Source organism: Gouania willdenowi, chromosome 6, assembly GCF_900634775.1.
Source record: "Gouania willdenowi chromosome 6, fGouWil2.1, whole genome shotgun sequence".
In the NCBI taxonomy this organism is placed as follows: Eukaryota; Metazoa; Chordata; class Actinopteri; order Blenniiformes; family Gobiesocidae; genus Gouania; species Gouania willdenowi.
The window spans coordinates 33,782,603-33,809,506 of NC_041049.1; the positions used below are offsets into that span (position 1 = coordinate 33,782,603).

The 26,904-nt window shown below is 39.5% G+C and overlaps 2 protein-coding genes across 3 annotated transcripts in view; both read left to right on the forward strand.

The window, feature by feature from the left end:
* The window catches only part of mov10l1 (Mov10 like RNA helicase 1), a 73,299-nt gene extending 68,456 nt beyond the window's left edge, over positions 1-4,843 (forward strand). The window contains exons 24-26 of one of the 2 annotated variants that reach the window (XM_028448238.1): positions 2,836-2,976; positions 3,084-3,175; positions 4,719-4,843. In XM_028448238.1, the coding sequence (XP_028304039.1) occupies positions 2,836-2,976; positions 3,084-3,175; positions 4,719-4,758 (273 nt within the window). In that variant the 3' untranslated portion in view covers positions 4,759-4,843. The remainder of the gene's footprint in view (positions 1-2,835; positions 2,977-3,083; positions 3,176-4,718) is intronic. The other variant, XM_028448239.1, reaches the window with a different exon arrangement.
* A 19,430-nt stretch (positions 4,844-24,273) lies between these two features.
* Positions 24,274-26,751, forward strand: szl (sizzled). Its single transcript, XM_028451077.1, has 4 exons — positions 24,274-24,554; positions 24,639-24,805; positions 24,884-24,976; positions 26,441-26,751. The coding sequence occupies exons 1-4, from the start codon at positions 24,274-24,276 to the stop codon at positions 26,749-26,751; spliced, it is 852 nt and encodes a 283-aa protein (XP_028306878.1).
* The last annotated feature ends 153 nt before the right edge of the window (positions 26,752-26,904 follow it).

A 26,904-nucleotide genomic window follows, 5' to 3' on the forward strand; every position in this document is an offset into this window, starting at 1 on the left:
CCCATCCCATCAGGGAGCCAGCTGTGGTTACCACTTTGCGAAAGCACACCCTCCCTGCCGGGGAGCCCTGGCTTAGTAACCCGGGATCCTTCCAAGAGTGGAGAGCCATCATACAAGACGGAGTTATCAACATCCGCTGGAGGTGACGCTGTCGACAAAGCCGGTGTGAGCGAGACCAGCGCTGAAAAGCGCGCGTCTTTAACAGTCCGAGCGGCACTACAGCAATCATAGATGCCGTAATGCCCTACAGCTGCAAGACCAATCGGAAACGCAGTTTGCATCCCAATTGAAAATGAGCGAGGCAGCGGAGAAACGCGCTCACCCTGCCCTCCGACAGACGCGCTTGGCAGGTTAAAGAACATATTTCCAGACCGAGGAAAAAAACTGCTGACTCTGGGTCAGCGAGCTGTTTTTCGTGTTCACTGAGAAAAAACCCCACAAACCATGACGGTTTATTAACTGGGTGAGAGGGCCACTCCACTTCCAGTCTCTCAGCTGCACGGCGGCACAGAGAGATGTCGTCCTGGTTAACCGGCGCAGTAGCGGCGGCACATTCCCCAGGCGACAGCGCATCTAGCTCATCCTCCGACAAACCATGAATGTCCAGACCGATGTCCAGTACGTCATTGTCCTCACGGTCGGCGTGTAGGCAGGTTAGAACCCTCAGAGAACTCTGGCTCGACCTCGGCCAACCCGTGCATGTACTCCATGTGGTCAGCCCAGCTAGTAGCGGGGACTTTGACCACAGGTTCATTATCAGACACAGACGAAGCCGGGTCCCGAGCCTCGGATAGGAGAGGGTCGTGCCGTGCGACTGCAGCTTTCTCCAGAACCTTCTCCACGAAAGTGATCCGCCTTTCCGGGGTTGAATGCTGAAGCTGGCGGCAAACGTACAGGACTCCGGCTGTGTCAACGCTCTCCTGGCGTGGACTATCCCCAGGCAGACGGTACATGCTTTGTGCTGGTCCTTATCGTGCAAGGAGAAGCCTCACCCCTAAGGACAGGGGCGAACAGAAGACTTCTTCTTTGCTTTAGCCTTCGTGCTCATTTTGAAACACTGAAGCTTGTTAATAGAATTAGCGCTCCGCGGGCGGCAGCAGCAGCTGGTAGCACCAACAGGGGCAGTTAAACTAATTCTGGGGCAACCGTGGCTCAGGTGGTAGAGGGTAGCCTTCTGATCGAGAGGTTGGGGGTTCGATCCCAGTACCTGACTATGTGTCCAAGTGTTCTTGGGCAAGACACTGAACCCTAAGTTGCTCCCAGTGGTCGACTAGCGCCTTGCATGGCAGTCCTGTCCCATTGGTGTGTGAATGTGAGAGTGATTGGGTGAATGAGCTGATATGTAAAGCGCTTTGGGACTGCTTCAGTGTGGGCATAAAGCGCTATTAAAAAACAAGTCCTTTTACCAGCTACCATTTTCTAAGTAGGCAGTAGCCAAGCAGCAGCTTGTTAGCTCCAATCAGTAGAGGTGTTCTTAGCGAGGTGAAGAGCGTAAGAACTGAAGGATGACTGTGATGACAGTGTATTTATGAGGCAGGCAGAGCCTCACTTATGTCGTCACAGATCATCTGCCTTAAAGGCGTGATTAGAGGTTTTCTTTAGTGGGCCACGCGGGGGCGTGATATCCCATACTGTGTTGTACCGAGTGAGTCGACTGAAAGGGAACAACAGGTTACATGTATTCTGTTTTTTTATTTTGCAGAAATGCTGTACTTGAATTAACTTAACAGTACCATAACCAACTTAGCATCTGCATTGTTTCACCCCATGGAATTAAATTCAGAGGGTCCAGCTCTTATAGTGGGGTCTCCTAACCCTCTTCCCCTGGTCAGGGGTCTGCAACATTTACTCTACAAGAAACCATTTAACCTCATCTCACCTGGATTAAAGTCCTCCTGGAGCCAAAAAAAAATACATTCTCAATGAAGACAATTTGGTGTAAATTATATAGAATAATGTTTGATTTATATTGATCATGTTAATGAAAACTTAAAAACAGTTTAAAATAAAATTTAAAAAATTGACATCAAGAAATAAAACAGTATCTTTCATCTTCAAATTCTTACACATCTCAGTTTACATGAGCACAATGTTATATAAAAAAGTTTAGTTAATGTATTTGAAAGCCTACAAAAGTACACATGATCGTGTGATCATTTCTTGCCACACATAAATCTTGCATATTTAACCGGTACATTGGTGGTTAAATAAATCTGTTCCCATACAATTAAAATCTCTATTTTCTTCCAGAATAGTGTTTTTTATTGGTTTAGTTATCTTACCAGGGATTTAAAACTTAAGGTTAGCCACAGGTGCAGGGAAAGTTGATGGTCTGTAGATGTTGCAGGAGGTAAAGTAGGAAGGTGCTGAGTCATTGCACAACGTGATTTATTTTAGGTTAACAAATTGTTTTTATCTTGATTTTAGCATTAATAGCCTAAAAAATAAGTCAATTCAATAGTTTTTTTTAAAGCTATAGGGAGCATTGCAAAAGAGTCAAAGGGCCACATTAAGCCCCAGAGCCGCAGGTTGCAGACCCCTGCCCTGGGAGAAGCACAGCTGAACATCATAGTCCATCAGTTCTGGCCCCTCAATGTTGATTCTGATGAGCGTGTACGCTCTATCACTCTGCTCGGCACATTTTTCCTTTTTACTGCTGCCCTCAATGTTAGCACGTACTCAGTGAAGGGCTTGTTATGCGTGGCTCTGTTATCAGACCACACACACTCCAAAGGAGCGCATTGGTGTTTATATTTTCTTTATTTCAACAGAATATTTGGTTTTCTGTCATCTGCACCTTTGTGCTAATGTGTTAAATGGTGTTTTCTAAAACAGGTGCGCTCCAGCAACTCGACTCACAATGAAGACTCGCAGACTGTTCTCGGCTTTCTGTCAAACCCGAAGCGCTTCAACGTGGCCATCACTCGTTCCAAGGCTCTGCTTATAATTGTGGGAAACCCACACATTCTCATTCAGGTGGATGAGAAAACTGGTGGCCCAAACATATACTGGATCACATGACCAAAGTACTATGTAATCTTAAACTTTTCTGTACATTGTAGACTGTCTGTGTTTCTTTGCAGGATCCATGTTTTGGGGCGCTGTTACGTTATGGGTTTGACAATGGAGCATATGTAGGCTGTGACCCCCCTCCCTCCCTGAGAGACTCCCGCATGTAAGTAGAAATGTGCTTTTTTTTTTTGTCAGTGAATTACTGTGCTGCATGATATGACCATTCCACGTACCGTAATTTCCAGGCTATAAAGCTCACTGTTTTATTGGCCGCATTACAATAATTTAGCTATTTTCTAAGAAAAATCCACACAAATGTCGCAGCCTAACATAGGCTACACTCTATTGGCTGATGAGCGTGCCCTTCAGACAACTCGGCCAAGTTAGGTTTCACTGAAATGTCCGTGTTTCAACTGACAAGTTTCGTTTACTACATGAAGTCTCTTCCTCACTGCCCCACGTTTACATATCAGTTAATTTACAGCTTTTTATGGTCACTTTTTACTGAAACCATACTGATAAACCGCTTTGTCCGCTCTTCTTACCGTGAGCTCCCACGGACACGATCGCTTCTGAACAAATCCAAAGTGGTGATTTGGCAACTTTATGCTGTTATGCTACTATTACAAACTGGCTGACGTTTGTAATAGTGAGTTTCAGGGCTGTGGAGGGGTGGAAACTAGATTGGAATTTTTCATAGGGGCTGTTTTAGGTGAGGTGGGAGTGAAGTTGAGAGGCGACAATTTTTTCGAAGAGTTTTGAAATGAAGAGAAGGTGGGAAATGGGGCGGAGGTTATTGAAGTAAGTCATTGGGGTCTGAACCAGGTTTTCTCCAGAATGAGGGTGATGACTGCGGATTTAAAGAGAGAGGAGATGATTCCATTGGACAGGGAGGAGTGCATGATGGCTGATATGAAGGGAAGCAGAGAAGGGAGGCAGGACTTGACCAGGACTGTGGGGATGGGATCAAGCTGACATGAAGAGGGTTTGGATTGATGAAGGTTTGAAATTTCTGACGGGGGGAATTTTAAAGGAGGAAAATGGTTGCACGGGCTGAAGAGGTTCAGAGGAGGGAAGGTGCGTGATCATGGGTGATCAAATCAAATCAAAGGAGAGGATATCGCCTCTCAAAAGCCAATTGACTTCGATTTTACAAATTTTTCACTCAAATTTATAAAGACAGTGATCTGCTTTTGAAAAGGAACTCTTATATTTACAATGGTAATGCCACGCAAACTAAACTGAATAATAATGTATTCTTGGAATTTAGGGATGTCCCGATACAACTTTTTCACTTTTGATACAATATCGATATTACCACCTTGAGTATTTGGCCGATATCGATACGATATCAGCATGAATCATACATACTTTTATTACTTATTTTGTAGTGTGGAATGTTAGAAAAGGCTTGATCAAGTGATGTTACTCAAACAAAGAACAGTTGTCAACAACAGTCGGTATGAGAAAAACCGACCCATTTATTATTAACCAATTGGTTACATACATTTTAACCTTCAACATTAAATCTACAGTATTCTACAATTGAATAAATATAATATATATCGGAGATTTTAGATGCAGTCCGATAAAATTTGTTTTCTGGCTGATATCGGACCGATATCAATATCGGATCGAGACAGCTCTATTAGGAATAGTTTAATGTTTTTTGGGAGTAAAATGTGTTTGTGTCTCTACTTTCTCAGGGTTGTGGAGGAGCAGATGAGCACAGAGAGGAAGGTGTGAACGTCTTTACATTAATATTCCAACGGATTTTCTTCATTTCTTTGGCGCTTGTTCTAATTAATTTCACTACGAGTCAAGGCTTTAAAGGAATACTGGCTGTTTGAGTGGATAAGAGCTCCACTGGGATTAGAAATAAAGATGTGGTTGATATAAGCTGGTCTGAAGTGGGTCTGTTTACCTTCATGAAACTGCTATAACCATATACCTGTAACATTATATATAAAACTGTTGTATGGTAATATAACATATAGCATATAACTTATCAAAAACCATGCCTTGCTGTTTTTTTCAGCATAGTCCATTTAACATTTTAACAACCCTGACTGTAGTAAAATGCTTTTACAGTTGAAGATTAAATGCTGTCTGCAGAGCAGCCTGGCAGCGTCTGCTCATAAGGCTCCGAGGAAGGGGCTCGACAGTCGAGTGTTATTCATAAAGCAGTCTGCGTGGGTTCTATCAGGCCTGCTGGAGCCCAGTTAATGAGGCTCTTCTCAGGGCGGAGACGCCTTTTGTCTGAGTTGACCTGAGACTGCAGTCTTCATCTATGTCCTAGCACACCTCTGTCTATGAGGAGAGTGTTTGTTCAGCTGATGTGAACCTTTTTCGCTAGGCTATCAACAGCATTTGGTGAGATTATGTGAAAAATATAAATCTCTTATTTCTGCATGCACTGGTGCTGGAGCACAGATGATTAGTAAAGAGGCTTTATTGACCCTTAAGGGAACTTTTTAGGGTTTCAGAGCTGCACAAACAAGCAGGCAACACAAAAAACAAAACTCACTTTAACATGAAATAAATAATCGGTGGTGCACATTTTTTATCTGGTCCTCAGGGAAGCATCTTGGATTGTTGCTTGATGCTCACTTTTATATACTTTCCTGTAACCACATTACGAAAGGACCATAATAGAGGAGAATGTCTACACAATATTGATATAAGTAGGACATCTGTTCAAAGCCTCACAGAATATGAAGCTTTCAAACAAAATATGTATATATATATTTTGGCTTCTTTCTTTCTTTTTTAACCTTGTTGGAGTGAGAGATTTGTTGGAGATGTAAACACCAACGTAATGCAAACAATAACCCTGAATTACATAATAATAAATTATTATTATTTGAGTAAAGATCAGAAGGTCCAGTTCTCAATAAATAATCAAAAGCAGGCAAAATATCTACTTAATTTCACTGTTCTCATATGTCTGTGCAGGTTATTTGTAGAACGTGTCCTGACAGCAGAACCTTGAAGCAAAGTTAGATTTTACATAAAGTGCACAATTCATTTAGGGCCCTATTTTACTGTCTGGACTGAAGCGTTTTTTTACGTGCGTGCAGTTGAATGCCTTGCTCCTGCGTGTATTCTCTGGTCCAGTCTCCCAACACGCCCACCGCACGTAGTCTGTCAAAGAAGGCAGTCTGACGCAAAGGAGGCAGACGGGGCCATGATATCATTATTTTTGGGCTGTCAAGAAATCACGGAACATGGAGTTTTCCGAACACTTGTAAATGTCATTGAAATCCGTGAAAATGAAAAGCGCACTTTTAATTTGAAATGCCTTCATTGATAAACAATGTAACAGGTTGATTTGATCAGATTACTGCTGGGTGAAGATCGGACACATTTTTTGTCTGAGCCACAGTTAAAATCTATTTTTCCCCTCAGCGCCAGATTAACGTTTGCGTGGAAAGCTGGATTTTATTAACTTTTTACATTCCTGCATTCAGAAAGGATCAGCACGCGTTTTGTCATCGTCTGTCATCAATGTTTCAATTATTTACTCTTGTAGTGGATTAAACCACCCCTGTGACAGTATCAGTTTGGATAGATTCTTTCCGGGAGCCTCTTCCGTAATATTATGAGTATGTGTGGCCTAAATTTTAACTAAGTCCATACTTCTTGTGCAATATCATGTTTCACCTTATCGGGGCGCTGCACTTATTCCAGGTTCAGAAGCACGTAAGAGGAAAAGAATTTAAGCAGACGGGAGAATGCATGTAAAGCCAGATTTCAATAGAAACGCCCATATTTCAGGGTCGCTCCACCCAGAGTGGGATGGAGGCGCGCATTGACTGACTTAAGTATAGGATGGGGGAGAATAGTGTGCTGCCAAAAACAGCGCCACTGCGCAGCTTTTCTGACTTGTGTGCATGGGAGAATAGAGCCCTTAATGAGGAGACTGGGCTGTGATTGTGCTCACATACACCTTAAAAGTACATCTTTTGGCCACGGGACTTTGAGTCTTTGAACACCAGATATCATGTCATTAATGGAAGCTTTAACGTTTCAGCTTTTCACCACACCATGTGGTAGCACAAGTGATCCAATTGATTTATTTTAAACCTACAGTTGCATTCATTTTATGAAGTACTTCAAACACAGGCTATGAGTAACAAAGGTGAAACTAAAAGAATGTCACATTGAGAATGGTTTCTCATACTCACCTTCCACTCACAAATCAACGTTATTTCAAAATAAGTACGATTTTATGAAATTGTTACATTTATTCAAGATAAAGGCCTAAAACATAAGCATATAAATGTACAACCGCACAAAGCATTCATTGGTGAATGAAATATGTTCAATAAAACATAACGTGGCAAAAAATGTCTCTGATTCCTTTTTCTTGAACGACAGTGTCTGTTTTATGTCAGTTATAATTTGATAGTGGGACTTGCATATAATAAGATATGGGTTTTAGATTATTTAAAGGTCCAGTATTATGCTAATTTTCACCCATCTCCATTTGTTCTCAGAACCCCAACAACATAGTATTTCAGGTTTATTTTCCAAAACTTGCCTGTTTTCCAGAGTTTTAGTCCTCTGAAAAGTCAATTTCAGAGTTGTGAAGTTGTTTTAGGTTCTTAATGCAGATGCATGAGTGGGCGTGTCTGTAGACGCAGACTATGCCACAGCTAATCATTATAGCAAATTTCTTTTGCGATCCACACACTCTTGTTATTGTTAAAGTAAAACACATGGTTATTTAAGTGGCTATTGTGATTGTGAGTCAAGCCCTTATGGAATCAGAACAGTATCATAATGAATGAACTCTTGCAGGGTTTTTCACGAATGCACATGCTTTGTTTCGTAGTTGTATTTCAGATTCACAAATGCACACGATCTGTTTCGCAAACATATATTTTATGCAAACTTGTAATATAAATCCACAGATAATGCAAACTGCTGAATGTGCATTTACAAACTGTTTCTGTGCTGTGAAATTTCTGTGCGTTTGTGAGAGAAATCTGTGGTGAATTTTGAGACTGTCCTGACATCGTGGGTCAACGAACGTCACCATTGGCTGATAAAACAGATTGACAGATTCATCAGCCAGTCAGGTGTGTTTGCTTTCAGCCAATCATATGGCTTCTTACATTTTCTCCACACTTTTAAACCAATTGCAGAGCTACTGACGTGTGCATGCGCAGTGTTCAAACGAGTGTGATTTGTCAAATCAATATGAGCGTACAGAATGGCAATATGAGCTATTTTTCTACTTTTATAATGTGAATATTACTAATAAAATAATTTAAATTATTACATGTTTAAACAAGCAACATCTTCAAATATTGTATTATATTTTATAAATGCTACATTGATTTGCAATTAAAACAATACATACAAGATGTCCTTTTACAAATATACATCAAGAAATGCAGCTTGTGTAAATCCATCTGGAGAGAACTCGACTACTGTGGTATACACCTGGAGGACAGAGATAAGAAATGACCCAAAAAACAGTGAAATAATAAATATTTATTACATGATGAGTATACTTTACATGATACTTTAAGAATAACCACATTAAAGCAGTTATAAAAAAAAAAGTATCCAAAAGAAACATTTAGTGATTGTGTAAACAAACATTCTAAAAAGCCTTGTGTCAACAACAATCTTGCAATACTATTATGGCAGCCTCGCTGTTCCTTTATAACAGGACCTTATTGTACATACTTCCACTCAGTAACTAACGACTAACCCAGTGCTTCTCAATTATTTTCTGTTGCGCCCCTCCACTCTACGCCGCGATTATAAATAGTATCATTTGTCAATCCTTATTAACATTAAAGAAAACAAAAAAATAAAGAAATATAGCTCAACTTACATCAAATAATAACTTTAACATCATTTTTTAGTCTGTAACAGAAAATATTTGATGTCCATCAATTTGCCTGAAATTAAAAAAAAAAAATAAGTATTTAAACTATAAACATTTTCAGAATCAGTGTTAATCGCCAAGTACAGTTTAAAAACAATACAAGGAATTTATCTTGGTTTATTGTGCAAAAAGCAAACAAACCAGAAACAGTATAATGATGATAAAACAAATGAGTAAATACAAGTGCAGCATGTAATTTTGACCGACTTGAACTATTTGATACTGAAAAATAAATAAACTTCATAAATAATAATAAATTCAAATTAACCAGCATATCAGATTGCTCAGTGTAAAAAAAGCCCACATCACAGCAGAGGAGCTGATACTGCCTGCAGCATTAAACATGGTCTCTGTCGTGCTGGAGGAAACAAGTGCTGCAAAAATACAATTTGATGACGCAATACAGACAGTTTGTTTATTGCTTATGTACATTTTGCTACCTTATATCATATGATGCTAACAGTGCTCGCTGGTTTACTGAAGTAGAATTCACAAAGAGGGATGATTGTTGGAAATATTTTGGCTCATTTTTCCTGAAAAAACTCAAGAGTCTTATCAGCGTGATCGGAGTGTAACCGGTGGGGTACGGGTCTCACCCTTTTTCCCCCTACAGACTGCTTTGGCCCCGGGGCCAGTCCACGCCCCTCCACACTTGGCCTCCCACATCAAGCGACAAGCTCACCGGGGGCCACAGCCCGATGTGCCGTCCGTCCGTCGCTCGGAAAAGAAACCGCACTCAGCGCGGCGGTCTCGCTCTGGCCATCACCCCAAAGTACCCAGCAGGGAGGTGGGTTCAATGTCTCCAAAGCGCCCGCTCAAAAGAATATATATTGAGTGTCGCTGGCTGAAAGCTTTGGGAGCCCTTGCTCCCCCCGCTTGTTTGTGACGCAAGATGGACCCAAAATGTCACGTGATTTTGTTCTCAGCCAATAGCAAACATCAATTGTAATAGCCGGGTTTCAACCCCTAGAGGACAGTCACTCTGACATTTTACAGCAAAATATGTCAAATTTAAATACTTAGGTGTGTTCACACCAAACACGACTTACAACTTCACTTTATACACTTTTCATTACACTGTAATCTAGTCATTTCAGTCACGTTTGGTGTAAAGTCTTTTAGTCTAACTAAAATGTTGAGAGTTGGACCAGGATCAATCAACAGAGGTGTATTCCAGAAAGGTGGATCAACAACCTCTGAATCTATTCATAAACTCTGCGTCAACATATCCTGTGATGGGAAATTCTTAGTATCCGATTCCATTACAGCTGGTATGAACTGGATCAATCAACTCTGAGTATGTCAACATTGGTTTACTTACGTGCATGAGCGCAATAAAAAGCCATCATAAATGGAGCAAAGATAACACAAACTACCATGGTAACGAGCTGGAAGAGAGTAGTTATTTCACCCTGATGGGTGGAATTAGCAGGTGTTAGTGGAATATGAGTTATAAAGGTGTGTTCAGAATGCCACTTAAAGCCGCTTAAATCGCCCGTGATAAGTTGCTTGAACATTGTCGTACTTTTTGGTTGCTTCATCACTTCATTGTTTCAGTGACAACCGGGGAATAATATGAATAGAATGTGTCTGCTCTACAGACAGTTAAGGTTGCTTGATGATGCGCCATTTACATTGATTTTAAATGTAATGTAGTCGTCTGGATGTCCGAAAAAGATTGGAAATGCAGCGCACCTTAGTGGAAACAGGAGAGAGTCTGATCACTCAACAGCACAAACGCACTAACTAAATTACTGACTGAAAAGATATAACCAAAAGATGCCCCACACAGGGCTGAAAAATATAACAGATCTGTGTCATACATTAGATATCCACGATCAAGAATGTACAGTTCATTGGTTGGGAGCCAACATTTTTGCATTACTTTGAAAAATGTTATATATTAAAAAGTGAGAAGACATCAGATTAGCAGCATCAGAAATGTTTTCCCGTCATAGTTTTCACACAATGTCTCAATTTCTGTAATTTGTTTTGTTTCTTTGTTACAAGACTCAAGCGCATGATATCCACTTAAATTGGACGTCTCCGTAACTCCATGAAAAATGGGTCCCTTCCATATATTCATGCATGAAAGGGTTTAATCAATACATCTAGAATAGAACATCAAACTGAAAGTAATAATAGCCTACAGTAATGAAATTATAAATATGGACCATAATATCTCACTAGAGAAATGTAAAATAGTAGAATATTTGAGGATTTGTCTGTTACAAAAACCCTGTTAATTAGCTTAACCAGCTTGTTGTGTTTGTATAAAAAATGCTGGCAGACTTTGTACAATGGATTTAAAGTTTAACTTCAAGCTTTGTGTGCTTGTAAAAATGGAGGATAAATAACCTTTTCACTGCTCTGAGTTGAATACACTTATTTAATCGTGCTCCTAATAGCTCTATCAGTAAGAAGAAACAGATTGGACCAAACCACTGCGAGAATCGCGAGGGGAGGGGGGTTAATTCAATTCAATTCCATGCAACTTTATTTATATTGCGCAAAATACAACAGTCATCTCAAAGCATTTAACAGTATAAAATTCATAGTAAGGAAAAAGACCAACAAGATCCACATGAACAAGCATTTAGTAACAGTGGGAAGAAAACACTTTCTTATTTTGTTTTTATAACAGGATGAAATCTCCGGCAGAACTAGGTTCAGAGGTGGCAGTCATCTGCCTCGACCAGTTGGAGTTTAGTGAACAGAAGGAAGATCTGGCATCAAGGCACCATTAATGAGGAAATGCCAGCTCCAGCATCAAGACACCTGAAACAGAAAAGAGAGCGGAGGGCGAGGAGAAGGCACAGACTGCAGGAAAAACATTATACACTATAATACACTCGTTCCTAGTGATTAGGTGAATATTAAACGTCATGCGGCCATCCTCCATGCTCAAATGCTACCACTACAGACAAGGTTTGCCATCTCTACAGAGGGGATGCTTGTCCGCTTTGATTATCACAATTATGTGGTGTACGCTTTAGTAAATAAGTAGGTTTTGAATGCAACATTCTCTCGCAATTGTCTAAGGTGTTGACCATTTACATGTAATGGTCTGTGATTGTGACCAAAATCACGAGACTGTGTCTGTTTTATATTACTGCTATTATACGATATTAGGGATGGGCGATATGGACTATTAAAAAAAAAAAAAAAATCCCGATAATTTCTGGTATTTACCACGATAACGATAAACATCACGATAAATAAAAAACTATAAATAAATAAAACAATTCCCAACTTAAAGTGTAAACAGGTTCCTTACAAACATCTATTAGTGTTATTGCATGCAATTCATTTATTTCCTCACTTGAAATGAAGTTATTTTCTAAAAAAAAAAGGACTTGAAAAGCACAAATAACTTTATTCTTGTTTCATTTATCTGATAATGAGTTACATAAAGTTATGATTGATAAATAATTCTGATTTCCTATACATAAACCAGACCAAGCTGATGATTTAATCATTCAGTATATTTTGGTGGAATAAAATCAATAGTTACATTAGTCTAATGGGACCAGCTTTGTCTGTGAACATGTGAAATATAATAAAAAAAAAGTGAATAGTGACATTAGTAGTTATGCTAACATTTATATCACAAAATGTGTGACATGTTTGGCTTTTATTCTTCCATACAAGTGTTAAATCTGACCATAAACAAATCGGTGGCTCTTTGTGGCTTTATGACAGTAAGACGTGTTCTTTTTACTTGGTCTATTCCTTATATGTAGTGGTTAGCATTAGCTCTTAGCCCAGTCTGTGTGTTGGTGAATTAGCTTAGCATTGGATTGGTTCACTTTGTTAGATGGTTCTCTGGTTTTAACCAAGTAGCGGTCCATGATGTATCGCAGCACGGTAGCGTCAGGTAGCCATGACAAGCACCGCTGTCTGTGTGTGTGTGAGGGCTTGGGGTGGGAGTGGCGGTGGTTCACACTGTGGAGGCTCCGCTGCGCAGCTCCCGTGAACAGTGTTCCGCTCCGGAGAATAATAAGCTGTTGACAACAAACTTGTGGGCAATTTTGGTCCCTGGAACAAGGTTTTTATGGGCATTATTGGCTAAATTGAGGGACAAATGGCCCGTGGCCCTTGGCCCTTGCTAATTTCTGACGTGGGCATTTATCGTTTCTATTGTGGGATTACATATTCTTACCGGTGAGAATATTTTTGACAATATATTGCACATTCTTATACTATATATGCTTTAGCAAATACGTAGGTTTTGAGTTTATTTTTAAAGGTGGAGAAAGTAGTAGCCTCCAGTACAAAGATTGGGAGCTGGTTCCAAAGGCGAGGAGCCTGGTAGCTGAATGCTCTGCCTCCTATTTTACTTCTGGACACTTTAGGAACTTCAAGAAGACCAGCAGACTGAGAGTGTTTTGCCCGGACGATAGGGCACAAACAGGGTAACAGGAGGAATTTAACCTCTATTCTAGATTTTACAAGAAGCCATTGGAGGGAAGTCAATACTGGAGAAATATGCTCTCTCCTGTTAGTACCTGTTAGTATTCTGGCTGCAGCATTCTGAAATAAAGCAGAACTAAGTAACTTTTTCACCTTTATAAAGCCAAGTATACAAGTGTTTATGGGGTGATTGGGGGGTCTTTAATCCCCCCCTGCTGTCTTTGGTCAGAAAGCAGCACTTGCAACTTTACTGCCTCCGACCCAGTGGCAAAATGTACTGCTTTACGGCAGCCCAATACTAACAAATGCTAGATTATGACCAGCCCCGTAGCTGCACTACAAATTCATTTTTCTCAAACTTATATTGTGGCGGAGCCAACAGAAAAAAAAGTCAGAGAAGACCTTTGTCCGAGGAACTGAGCAACTCCATGTAGTGACAGCTCAGCAGCAACACACACATCTCTCTATCTCTCCATCCATCCATCCATCCATCCATCCATCCATCCATCCATCCAGTCAGCACACAAACTAACACATCACACTCATTTCAACACTCCCTTCCAAATTACTCCTACATCATTTATTTTACCTGTCTCTCTTCCTCATACTGTTCACATAGTCACATGGGACTATGTGTGAAAGCACCCTTAGTGTCACTGTTGTATTAAGATTTTTCAATGATTGGTTGCTACCGTCTTGGGAGAGCAAAGGTACACATGTATCTGTAGGGTGGGGCAGGCGGCGGGGGGTGTTTTTACAACAGTGACATAACCAAAAGGAACCTTTAGGGGGAGCGCTAAGCAAGTTACTTAGTTCAGGTTTAACTGAAGACTTTTTGGTGAGTTACTAGGACATCCTGACAGTAGGAAGTTACAAAAATCAAATCTAGATGTAACAAATTTTTATTTTATTTATTTATTTATTCAGTTTATTTCCGACATGGTTACATTCACTTTTTTTTTTTTTACATTTTTTTTTTTTTTGTACATGCCGAAAAAGGAGACGAGAGAAGCAGTTTGCTTATCTGGGTCCCGTCCCCTGTTTTACCATCGCAAATTTACATGGGTTTACATGTCTCTCTGGTCAAACATTCTTGAGTTGTTCTGAACAGTCCTTTTTTGTGTATTCTCATCTGTAGTCAGTGTTGTCTTTTTTTTTTTTTTTTTTTTTATTCCTCCTCCTCCTGTGATGATGACATCTTTCTCTCTTTCCTTTTGTTCCAACTTTTCAACCCTGGCGTTCAACAATTTTATCTCTTCAGCATTTCTTTCATTATTTTCTTTCAGTACCTTCGCTTCGCTTTGTAGGTTTTCCAGTGAGTTTTCCAGCATCCTTTCTAACGACTTTATCTCGGCAGATAGGTTTCGTAGACCCTCGCATATCATCTCCTTGACCTCTTCCAAACCCGAATTGGGTTCTGAAGGGCCTCCCTGCGGTTTTTTCACCATTTTCCTTCAGTCTTGGGCCCAATTTTTCAGGCTGTTCAGCTGTAGCCAGCTGTAGCCAAGGTCGTGTTATCGGAGCGAATGAAAACACGTCTGCTCTCTCCAAAGACCAGAGACTATATGACTAAGAGACTAAATGCATGGATTAGTTTTTCAGCATCACTCTGGGCCAAGATATTCCTGATTTTAGAGATATTACGGCGGTGGAAGAAGGCTGTCCTTGAGATTTGCTTAATATGAGAATTAAAGTATACGTTTTTTTTACTGTGGTACTGGGTGACCATGTAATGCCGTCCAGAGACACTATTTGCTCTGATAATTTCTCTCTAAAGTGTGTTGGACCAAATAAAATCACCGGTTAAGAAGGAGAACGTTACGGTTCATCCAGGATGTGATGTCTTTAAGACAAGCCTGGAGTTTTATTAACTGATAAGTTTCGTCTGATTTCATTGACAGCAAAAGCTGTACGGAAGCAAAAGAGCTTGAAGTTGAAAAACAAGGCATTTTCTGTTTTTTTATTTTGGTTTTGTAAACAAATATCAAATAATGAGTGTTTTTTATGTTTTTGTTACATAATAATGAACGAATGATACACTGATTTTTTGGAATGAATTGTGGTTAAGTTTAATTTTTGGGGGTGACTGATAAGCTAGAGTGAAAAACACACTAATTGAAACTAGTACTTGAGGTTTGGATACAATTACAATTTACACAACACATACTAATAAAAATAATAATAAATTTTATTTGTAATGCACTTTACAGTTGATACCAAATCTCAAAGTGCTACAATATTAAAAAATAAATAAATAAAACACAACATATATTAAAAGACAGGACTAAAAGAGACATTAACTGTTAAAATACGTTTCTGTAAAAATGTGATATTTAAGTTTTTTCTTAAAAATGTCGCCGTTTGTGGGGCCCTGAGGTGGTTTGGGAGGGCATTCCACAGGCGGGGGGCAGCGGCTTAAAAGGCCCTGTCGCCCATTGTTTTGAGCCGTGTCCTGGGCGTGACCAGATAATATTGCAAAAGAGACGCTCAGAATGAGTCTATTGAAACTGCCACTGTTGAGCAGTTTTTTCCATTTCCTTTTCTTTTTTTCTTCTTTGCTTATTTTATGGACAATATTATAAACCTGCAACATTTCCCTTCTGTTTCCACTGCACTATTCATTGATCAGAAATGAACACAGATGGTTTAAAGATTATTAACCAGCCAGTTACAGTATATGATCGCTTCAATTGAAGACACCTGGAAACATTGACTGAGATGAGAACCTATGGAGAGGGCAGCAGAAGTATGCCAAAGGATTCACCATCAGCATTTTCTAATATGTTCACCATTTACACATTTTCCAGTTACCAAGATGGGACAAAAGTGAATACATTACATTTTAATATATACGCCTGTATAATTTCTGAACGCAGGAATGTCAGTTCCTACAGTTGTTTAATGAAATTGGGCTTTCACACAAACCTAAATGTGTCATTTGTATTAGGAAAAATGAGATTTAAACTGTGACTCAGACAGAAAAACGCAGCTGAACTGCACACTGCAACAATCTTACCAAATAAAGCTGGTACATTGTTCAACAGATAATGCCCTTTCAAATTAAGGGATCTTGGATTTGTGCATTGGCATTTTACTCCCCTTTAACACATCATGAGGTGTCAGTCCGTGACCCATGATCCACAATCTCACAGGACCTGAAGTGGTCCTCCCACATAGACACAACCAGGAAAAAGGCACAGCAGAGGATGTACTTCCTGCGTCAGCTGAGGAAGTTCAACCTGCCCCAGGAGCTGCTGATCATGTTCTACACCTCCATCATTCAATCTGTTCTGTGCACCTCCATCACTGTCTGGTTTGGATCTACAACCAAACTAGACAGACACAGACTACAACGGATAATCAGGACTGCAGAAAAGATCATTGGTGTTGATCTGCCCTCCATCCAAGACTTATACCTGTCCAGGGTCAGGAAACGGGCAGGTAGCATCACTGCAGACCCCTCACACCCTGCACACTATCTGTTCAAACTCCTCCCCTCCGGCAGACGCTACAGATCACTGTACGCCAAAACTACCCGCCATAAAAACAGTCTTGTTATTGTTATCTTGTTATATTATTTTATTTAGTTTTTCACACATTAGTCTAACTACTGTTTATATTTATGTTTATATTTTTTCTAGTTGATTGTTATAATTTATTGTTTACATTGTGAGAAAGAGCACAGTTCACCAAGTCAAATAACTCGTGTGTATAACATACATTACATGGCCAATAAAGTTGGTTCTGATTCTGAGCTGAATTTGGTTGGGAGTTAAAATGCATAGAACAATCCCAAAATAAAAAGTGAATGAGGCTCTGTCATTCAACAATTTCAAGCTTTAACCCAGGTTTAAGCAAAAGTGCAACAGCAACTTCACAGTGGCTTCAATTCTCTGATTAAGAAATCGGATAAATACATATTTTACAACATTACAATTAAAACAATAATAAACTCTTCCCTTAGCACAATGGGTAAACATATGTAAACAAAGAGGGGCTGGCTCACATCGCGCTACGGTAACTCACAAGGGCGGAACGCGAAAAAGTCCGAAAAAACTGGTGGGAAAAAAAAGAAAGAAAGAAACATTTAATTGTATTTATTTTTTTAACTTGACTTTGCAAAACAAAAATCATTTTTATCTAAAAATTCAATTAATCGATTTTTTGCCCAGCCCTAAGCTGTTCCTTTATGGTTCGTTGGCTCTTTCCACCAGACCCTGTGACGCTGGTTGATACAGAGCCAAACTTGTGTTGATTGCAAAATACTTTTTCCACCTTCTGGAGGGGTTCACTTGAAAAGTGGCTCCCGTTGTCTGAGCGGATCACTTCAGGCAACCCATGGTCAGCCATTTTGAAACTTCATTTGCTGTTTCACGTTTAGTTGTTCTTATCTCCACCCATCTGGACTTATGACCACAAAACTTTCCATGTCATTCATGCAAAGTCAACACAAACATAGGACATAGAACAAAACACACTTTTTCCCCTTAACCTAACTCCTAACAGTTTAACAGCAGCAGTTTCCAAATTTTGTCAGACTGTTATCTTTTATTAAGTTAATATTTTTTCTCAAAAAAGCTGACCGAAACAGGATGTTTTGATGACGCAAGCAAACACGTTGCTCAGCGCGTGCTTGTCTGGAAATGGGCCAGCGGAGCACCAAAGAGTTTTCTGAGCAGAATTGATGGGGCACGTACAGTAAGTGTGTTTTATGCCTCTGTGTCACACCACATTATAGTTACGTATAAGCCTCGGTCAACTCAAACCTGTTGTTTGGTCCGTGTTGCTGAAGCATGGCTGCACTGAATGGCTGAGCATCCGCGGCATGAATCTGGTTTTAGATTGTCAGCGAACATTACACAAAGAGGTTCTTTACTACATCACCATGGTACTTGGTCCACGTTAAAAGATCATTACTTGGATGGGATTAAAGCAGCTTGCAGGAGAAACTATGTACAGAATTTAATGAGAGAACATATTTAATTTGACCCTGTTCCAGCAGCTCAGTCAGTTATTGGCCTGTAAAATATTATTTAATTTACAAGTGAGACAAGTTTAACATTTTATTTTATATTAGGCATTGTTGGAATGTGTATAATATATTTTTTCATATTTTTAGTTGATTCATTATTTAAAACATTAATATTAACTTGTTCAGTTCAGTTTTGGCTTTTAGCAAGGACACTGTAGGGAGTTGAACCCCATTACACTAATGTGAAAGTACCACTACCGATGCCTTTTTTAGTCATTGGGAAAAAGCAAAAACAGCAATGCAACAGCATGATATTTGAAAGTGTTTTGAAGGATAAATCTGGTTAGATTTCTGTTTTGTGGATAATTAAAGGATATGTTTGGTCAAATATTGTAATAAGTATGAATTGTTTATCATGGTTGAGATGTTGCATTGGTGTTGAACACAAACCCTTAGTATGTTTAAACAAACATGTTAAGTTCTAAATAATTAGTTTTAAGACAGAAATTGATGAGGTAGATAGAGAATGACGGCTGTTGTTAATTTTATTAGAATGAGAAATTGTTCAGTAATGGTGAGGGTTAGTTTAAGTGAGGGTCGTTTTAATCATATACTGTACAGTAAATGATTAAATATATGTAATATTTATGCATGTAACAAAATGGGAGTAATTCAATCAGCATGCATGTCACATCATGCAAGAACATCCAGGTTGCTGCACGTGTACTTACCCACATAGATTCACACACACACATTCACAGACACATACACCCACAGCCTTACGTTGAGTAGTAACTCATTCTAGTGGTCGCTAACAAACCGGCTCTGAGAGCAGGCTATTTGACGTGAACGATGTGAGCCGGCTCCTGACTGGGAAGTGCTTTGTTTCTCTCTCTCTTTTTCTCTTCAAGCCGCATTTGATTGGTCAATATGTGTGTGTTTCATTTCTGTCTGCGCTGAGCAGAGGGGGGAGGGGCTATGGTGTCATATTAGTTTAAAAAGCCACACGCACGAAAACAACAGTTTGCATAAAACCTGTTCGCTGTCCCTCTAGGAGGTGAATTCTTGAGCGTGTTTACGTGGGGCTGGGCTCTCCAGTGATTGGCTATGGTGCGCACGTGGCTACGATGTGCAGTGATTGGCTCTGGAGCACAAGTGACTGTGGCGGCTCAGGTGGACAATGCTCGCGGCATTTAAAAAATAATTTATTAACCGTATCATTGCAGTTGAAAAAAATCCAACGTTGCACAACATTGAATCAAGCAGCAGCCATGTTGAAATTCTCAGAGCAGTTTGATCCTGATTCACAGAGATATTTGAGGAATGCACGCACACAGACAGACAGACAGAGATTCCTTGCTTTTATATGATATTTATACAGTTGCAATGTTTTAATTTTATTGAGGTTAGTACACATTCAGAGCCATAAACACAATGGGACTTATTATTTGCATAATAATTTCTTTCAATTTTCATGCTTGGCTTTTTCATTTTTGGTTTTCAGTTTCGGCCAAGAATTTCAATTTCGGTCCCTCCCTACTTCTAACCTTTAAGAAGTGCATATTACTCTGAACAGTAGCTGTGGATCGGATTTTAGAGAAAAACATTTTGCTTTTAGTGGTGTTTTCATTTCTGCAATTTTCATTAATTACTTACATTCAGTGTGTTAGATTTGATTGAAATGCAAACATTATTGAGTAGAGAAACAGTTTCTTTCCTGTATTATCTTGTGATTAATCACTGTGTAGATGACTTTCCATCTTTGGCCATGTTCAGATGGTCGTCTGTCTCATACAGGATTTTAAATTTCATTAATATCTCACCTAGTAAATTAGAATGCCTGTGATGTATTTTATTAAATGTCAAAACAATCTATAACCCAATCCTCTTCTATAGATTATTGTCTTTGCTCAAAATTGAATCGTTTTTAGAAAAAAATTAACTGTTAATGTGTATAACCTACCTCTCCTCTGAAAATCTTTGGTAAAAAAATTATGTGTTCGTTTCATTTTTCCATACATCCATTTTCCAACCCGTTTCGTTCTCATGGTGGCCTTTATGTGCACACGGCAGGACAACACACTCACAAACACACTCACTTGTCAGAGGAAGTCAGAATACCTGGAGAAAACCCATGCCAGCACGAGGAGAACATGCAAACTTCACACAGAAAGATTCCACTCAAAGGCTTGAACCCACAAAGTCCTGACTGCTCCTCGCTCATGTGTGAGCTCTACCCAACAGCAGTGTGAAGACTACATCTGGGGGCAAGATAAAGGGGAGGCAGTCCTTGTGAATAGTCACCATACAAATGGCCATCAGCAAAAAGGTTGTACAATACAACACACACAAACTCGTGCAAAAAAGACTTGCTTGCTTCCTAACCCTCTTTCCCTTTTTCACTTTTCCTGACATTTCATACCAAAACAAATGACAAAGTGTGGTAATATTTTGAAAATTACAACCTGACCAATTTCAAAACATGATCATTTCACGCCAAGGAAAAATAATATAATCCAACGTAAGAAAAATCTTAAAAAGTGCAGTTTTAAATGATTCATCTGGGTTTTAATGTTTTCCCTCCTTCTGTTTCTAAGTACTCCTGAACAGGGAACGCCACAGCTTTCCCGGATTTGGTCCTCCTTCCTAGAGCCATCAAGCTGGGTTATTGTCTGTTTCTTCCACAGTATCCCTCTGCATGTTATCAAACCTGGTGAGTGCGCGCTGTGAGAGAGCAACCTCGTCTGGACACTACTGCTCACCCAAGAGAAGGACCCGAACAAGTTGTATGGACCCAGTGGAACAGAGCTCTAACAAAGAGGTTTAAAGCTTTAAACCAGAGCTCACTGCTGCTTCTTTTTCATCACCTCAAGCCTGTCCTGGTGCACTGGAGGACACTCCCACATGATCGCTAGCTGATGGAGGAGAACCTTCTTCTCTGCTTGGGAATGCCTTGGTCACAATTAATGAAATCAATGCATGGCCTTTGCACACACCCACACAGGCCTAGAAGAAGACCATCCATGACCAACGGCATGTCTATGGGAAGACGTGGATTGAGAGTTGGTAAATTAATCCCCTCCCCCTTGATTTATGATAATACATGCTTGTGTTGCTAATTGCTAGAACATAATCACATATAGTTTGTTGATTTATTGCCGCAATTACAAGTGAGGTGAGCTTGGGGATGAGAGGTTGTGACTCATATAGGATAGAGAAGGGTTCACCTATTTCATTTTTCATTTTTTTTCAATAATGTTACCGGCTGTTTAGATCAGACACACCTGCCCACTGACGAACCTGAATGTAACCACAACCATACAACTAACTCACACCTTCATACAAAGACCAAGATAGACAGGGACACAGAGACCAACAGGGAGACACACACACAGGCGGAGACAGACAGGGAAGCACTGAGACAGAGTGGGAGACAGACACACTATAATTATCACACTCCAACACACCTGTGCACACTTCCATTGGTGATCAGACAATTGATAAAGTCACCATAGACATGAAAGAACACCTTTACCAACAGTGCTGAAGAGGCAGAAAGCCTCATAAATACCTGGGAGGTTATCACCACACTATTCCCCTTTCTTCTTCTTGGTGTAACAATTTACCACTATTTCTTCTGGTTTATCTTTTCTTGCACATCCCTGCCCTCCCTTGCATACAGTAGTTCCTGTCCATTTAATGGTACTTTATTTTTAATAGAGGTTAATGTGTGATATACCTTCCAGAGTTATTTTCAGGGCTGTGTGAACATACTATAGTTTTAAAAAAAAATGTTTATAAAAAGTATAGTTGCACTGTATGAACTTGATAGATATGTATCTGTGTTTTGTATAAATCTTGAGGCAGATAAAGCATTTACTTTTTTTTTCTGTCATGGTGATGCTGTATTGATTACAGAGTGACTGTAACCAGGAAGACCTTCTGTTTCAGTTGTTTATTTGTGACTTGAGAGGCAGGTAAAATAAGCTTTCTTCTTCCAGTTCCTCTATGGCCGTGGAATATGTTTAAGTTGATATAGTTGTTTTTTCTTGTTTTGATTTTTTGTGTGTTTTCTTCATTTACAGTATATGGATGATTTGAAATATTGCCATGGTAGAAAAACAAACAAACAAACAAATGAATGAAATGAACACAGACGGGAGCAGACAAACATTATCATGACAGACTCAGTGTCTACAGGGCAATCATTAGGACCAACAACACACCCCTGCTGGGCTCCTGGCAGGGGCCACTTGTTAAACGTGTTCTCCTCTTAGACTGAGCTGTGACTCTAATTACCCTGTTTATCACTGTTTGTTGTCTAAACTCATCCACATAAAACAGGAGAAGCCCTTATTCACTCCAAGAACCAGTAGAAGCATTGATTCACCATCTTTATGCCTAGTAGGATTGAGAAAGATGGACTTTCCCTAGGCGTCTCTGGAAGCATAATGGCACAGTTGTTAGTGAGTTTTGAACAAGGCTTAACAATACATATGCATCTGATGTATGTGAAAAGCAAACAAACACAGTGATGCTTCAATGCAGCTTCTTTGTTGGTTGAAGGCATCCAGACAAGGAGGAGACTGCCTGTGATCTGAATTATAGGATCTAACCTATGCTTTGTTTGTTGGGACTGTCAAAACCCAAGCATTGCAGCTGCTGCTGTGCTAGAAGTGCATTCAGTTAAATGCCATAAATTTTTTTTTTTTTTTAAAAATCCAAAAGAGCAGCATAAGTGACGATGAAAAGTACAAAACAAAACGTTTTTTAACAGGAAGAAACCTTCAGCAGATCCAGAATGGGGGTGGAGACCTTCTCCCTCCACCATTTGGTCAGAGCCAAGATAACTGCAGAAAAAACAACAGGAGACTGTATAAAGCAAGGCTGTAAAGAGAATACGTTTTTCATATTTAAATAGATTTGAAGTAAGTATGAAAATTGCTTGGTACAACATTAAAGATAAAGATTACCCAGCAGCCTAAACAATCAGGCTATAAGCGTTCTGAAATAGGAGTGTCAGGACCTTTTTGTCAAGATAACTTTTTTCATTTTACAACCTCTCTGGTCTTTCTGAGCAGCCTCCCTCTGTCTACCTGCACAGTGGTGGTGTTGGGGTTTTTTTGGTCATATGCAAAGTCTGTTTTATTAATTTATTGTTCATTTTATTTAATAGGATACTTAACCCCATTTACAAAGACAGCTAAACTGAAAGACTATTATATGTATACTTATAAGAATGAGAGGTGATTAAGAACTTGCATTATAGAATAATTAGTACTTTAAAGACATGCTTGTGGAGGTCAACATGTTTGACATACTGTGAGAGAGTCATGGAACTGCTACTGGTTTAATGAGGTTGAGCAAAAGCTAATTGGCTGAAATATCCAAAATGGCAATGCCCACTTAGAAAGGGGTATTGTGTGTTTGAAGGGTAAAAGGTGCAATAAATGACTCTGAAGACATTACTTACATAAATTGATAACAAAACTTATTTTTTTCAGCTTTAGATCAATCATCTAAATTCATCTATAGGATATGTCAATTTATAAGTGTTAACATTTTTTTTAATGCTTAACAATTGAATCAACATTCACCAACCTTTTCCCAAGGTTTGCTGTTCATTTGATTGTGGAAAATACATTATCAAAGGAAGACTTTTGAATTTTTACGTTAAGGTCACATTTCTCATGCTTTCTTGGGTTTTCCAATTTCTCAGGTTGGTTTGAGCAGAACTTTCCAGCCCCCTGACTCACACAACTCCTCCTCTTTGTCTGTGGCGCTCACAAAGAAAGCGGCTGTCTCCAAAAGAATCGTCTAGCCTTTTTTGATAGGTAATTGATGACAGACTCACTGGCTGTGGGGGTTGTCTGACCTCACTGTATATAAGGCATGTGCAGCAGCAGGAGACGTCACTGCAGGACAAAGAAGGACCCCTTTTGCTCCCCTCAAATAGACTAAACCTCTCATTATGGCTGTTTTCTTCACTTTGGTACTAGTGCTTCTCTGTAGGCCTATGCTGGCCTTTGATATTGGTCAGAGCACTCGATGTGTCGCCATCCCTTCCCAGTTCACCATGTGTAAGGATGTTGGATACTCTGAGATGAGGCTACCTAATTTTTTGGGTCACAGTGACCTTGAAGCTGAGGTGGTGCCGTATTCCCAGGAGTGGAAGCCTCTGCTGCTGACGGGCTGCCATCTTCAGGCTCAGGCCTTCCTCTGCTCTCTCATGGCGCCGGTCTGCCTTGATAAGTAAGATGGTCTTTAATGGAAAGATACTGTGAAACAGTTACTGGTGTCGGTCATGATTTAACAGTACATCCTTCCTTCCTGCAGCTTTATTTGGCCCTGCCGCAGTCTCTGCATAGCGGTGAGGGACAGCTGTGCCTCGGCGCTCTCGTGCCAGGGACGTCAGTGGCCTGAAGTTCTGGACTGTGATCGCTTTCCTGATGAGGATGACATGTGTCTGTCTCCACATTCAAGATTTACCCACATCCCTAAAGGTAAGTTTGACCTCTCACTAGCCACATTTGCAATGTCTTAGAGTTTGACTTTCTAAGTAATTTAACCCTTGCCTACAGATTTACCCAAACCTGCCTGCCAGAACTGCCCATCTGTGGATGGAGATCCTCCCCTTAGAGTGGTCCTTCACTCTTTTTGCCTCTACGACTTTGGTATGTCACAGACATTACTTGTAGCTTGAATACAAGGTGAAGGTAACTTAATTGGTTGCGGTAGGTAGATTGAGTTTGCAGTGAATCCAATATCTCTTACACAAACTTTAGGTCAGTGGTTTTCAATTCATTTGGCTTGAGGGCATATCATTGATCACTCATGAGAAATAAGCTGAAATAATCATCAAGGCCAGCTTTTCATGTATTTTACACCATAATATCATGCAGTGAGATATAGCCCAGTACTATAGATACTATGATGCAGGGTTTTTCAACCTTGGGGTCAGGACCGGGTCGCCTGGAGTTTAATGGTGGTCGCTTGAATTTTTTTAATCAAACCAACGCACAATCTTAAACAACTGTTTTCTATACTTTCACGTTGTCAAATATAAATCTAGTTCAACTAAAATGCAGCCCAATTTGTCATTGTTCCTGGCTACTCTGTATTTGTAATACAGTATAACAAACATGATCAAAAACTAATTTGAGAAAAAAAATCATATCAACATAGGGTCACTATCCAAAAAAGGTTGGGAACCACTGCTATATTGTCACTGTCTTTCAATTTAGTAGCTGTGCAGTAACATTTTTGGTTTTGGCAAAAAAACATTGATTTTTTTTTTTTTACTTCTTTTGTAATGCATGAAGTAAAAACAAATATTATAATTTTATACAAAAAAGTACATATTATCAGTAGTTAGATACTTCAAAACCAAAGAACCAAATGAATGCCTCCTATTTTTAAAATAGTAACAGATGACAGCATATGGAAAATAATAATAATAAAGACATTTTCTTTTTTTTTTAACATTATGTAAAAGTACACGACCCCCAGAAAACAGGGTCGTGACCTTTTTTTCGGTCACAACCAAGTTAAGAAACATAATCAGAATAAGAAATACTTTATTTATCCCAGCAAGAAATTGCTTAACATAACAAATAACTTTAAGCTAATAACAAAAAGGGGAAACAGTGCTCATTATTCAAACCACTGAAAAGTAAGTCAAAATAAGACAGGCTGAGAGAAATAGTAATAATAATAATAAAAAAAAAGCAGTAGGTAAAAAATGCTGTTAAGTCATCTGATAAAACTTAAAGTTAAATAAACAATCAATATAGTCAGTAAAAAGACTATTACACAGTATGTTGTGAAACAAAGTAAAATAAAAATATAAATGATAAAACATTCAATAACTTCATTACTGCTGAAGTTCATTGCTATAACTACTTTACATGTTATTTTTCATAGTTTTTACTTATAGCCTATATATGTTCTTATTACTTTTAGATGTGGGTCTTTTTTCCCTTAGTGATTAGAGTTTCATTTTCTAATTAGCACAATTTCCTTTTTTAGAATTATAAAAAATTACAAAAAAGAGGAACAATTGTGAGCTTTACTATATTGTCTCCTACGATTACATCCAGTTTTGCAAATGACGTTGGTTTTTCTCACTTTCCCTCCAGCTTTGACCCTTCATCTTCATCGTCCTCGCCAAATTGGAAGAGAACCAGAGCTGGAGATCAGGGGTCGAGTTCAGTTCATTCATCAGGGGCCTCTAATGGCTTACGACAGCCGGCATCTGCTCCAGCAGTGGCTGCTCATCAACCTGAAGTGTGCCCGCTCTCTGGTGCGTCTGGGCCGCTCCCAGCTTTATGTGATGACGGGCTCAGTGCTGCCTGACGGAACTATGGCACTCACTCGACTCTTTCCATGGCACAAAAAGGACGCCAACATTGCAGTGGCCATCCGCAAGTGGCAGTACCACAGATGTTAGGTCAGGGTCATTTGAAAGAATATAAAGAACTGAAGCAGAGCTTCTCTCCTTACTTTGCAGCTCTGTGTACTTTGTGCTGTGCTAGCACAGCAATGGATGCACTCAAATATGTACATTTGAATATAAATATTAACTGATTTTAGATGAATTATA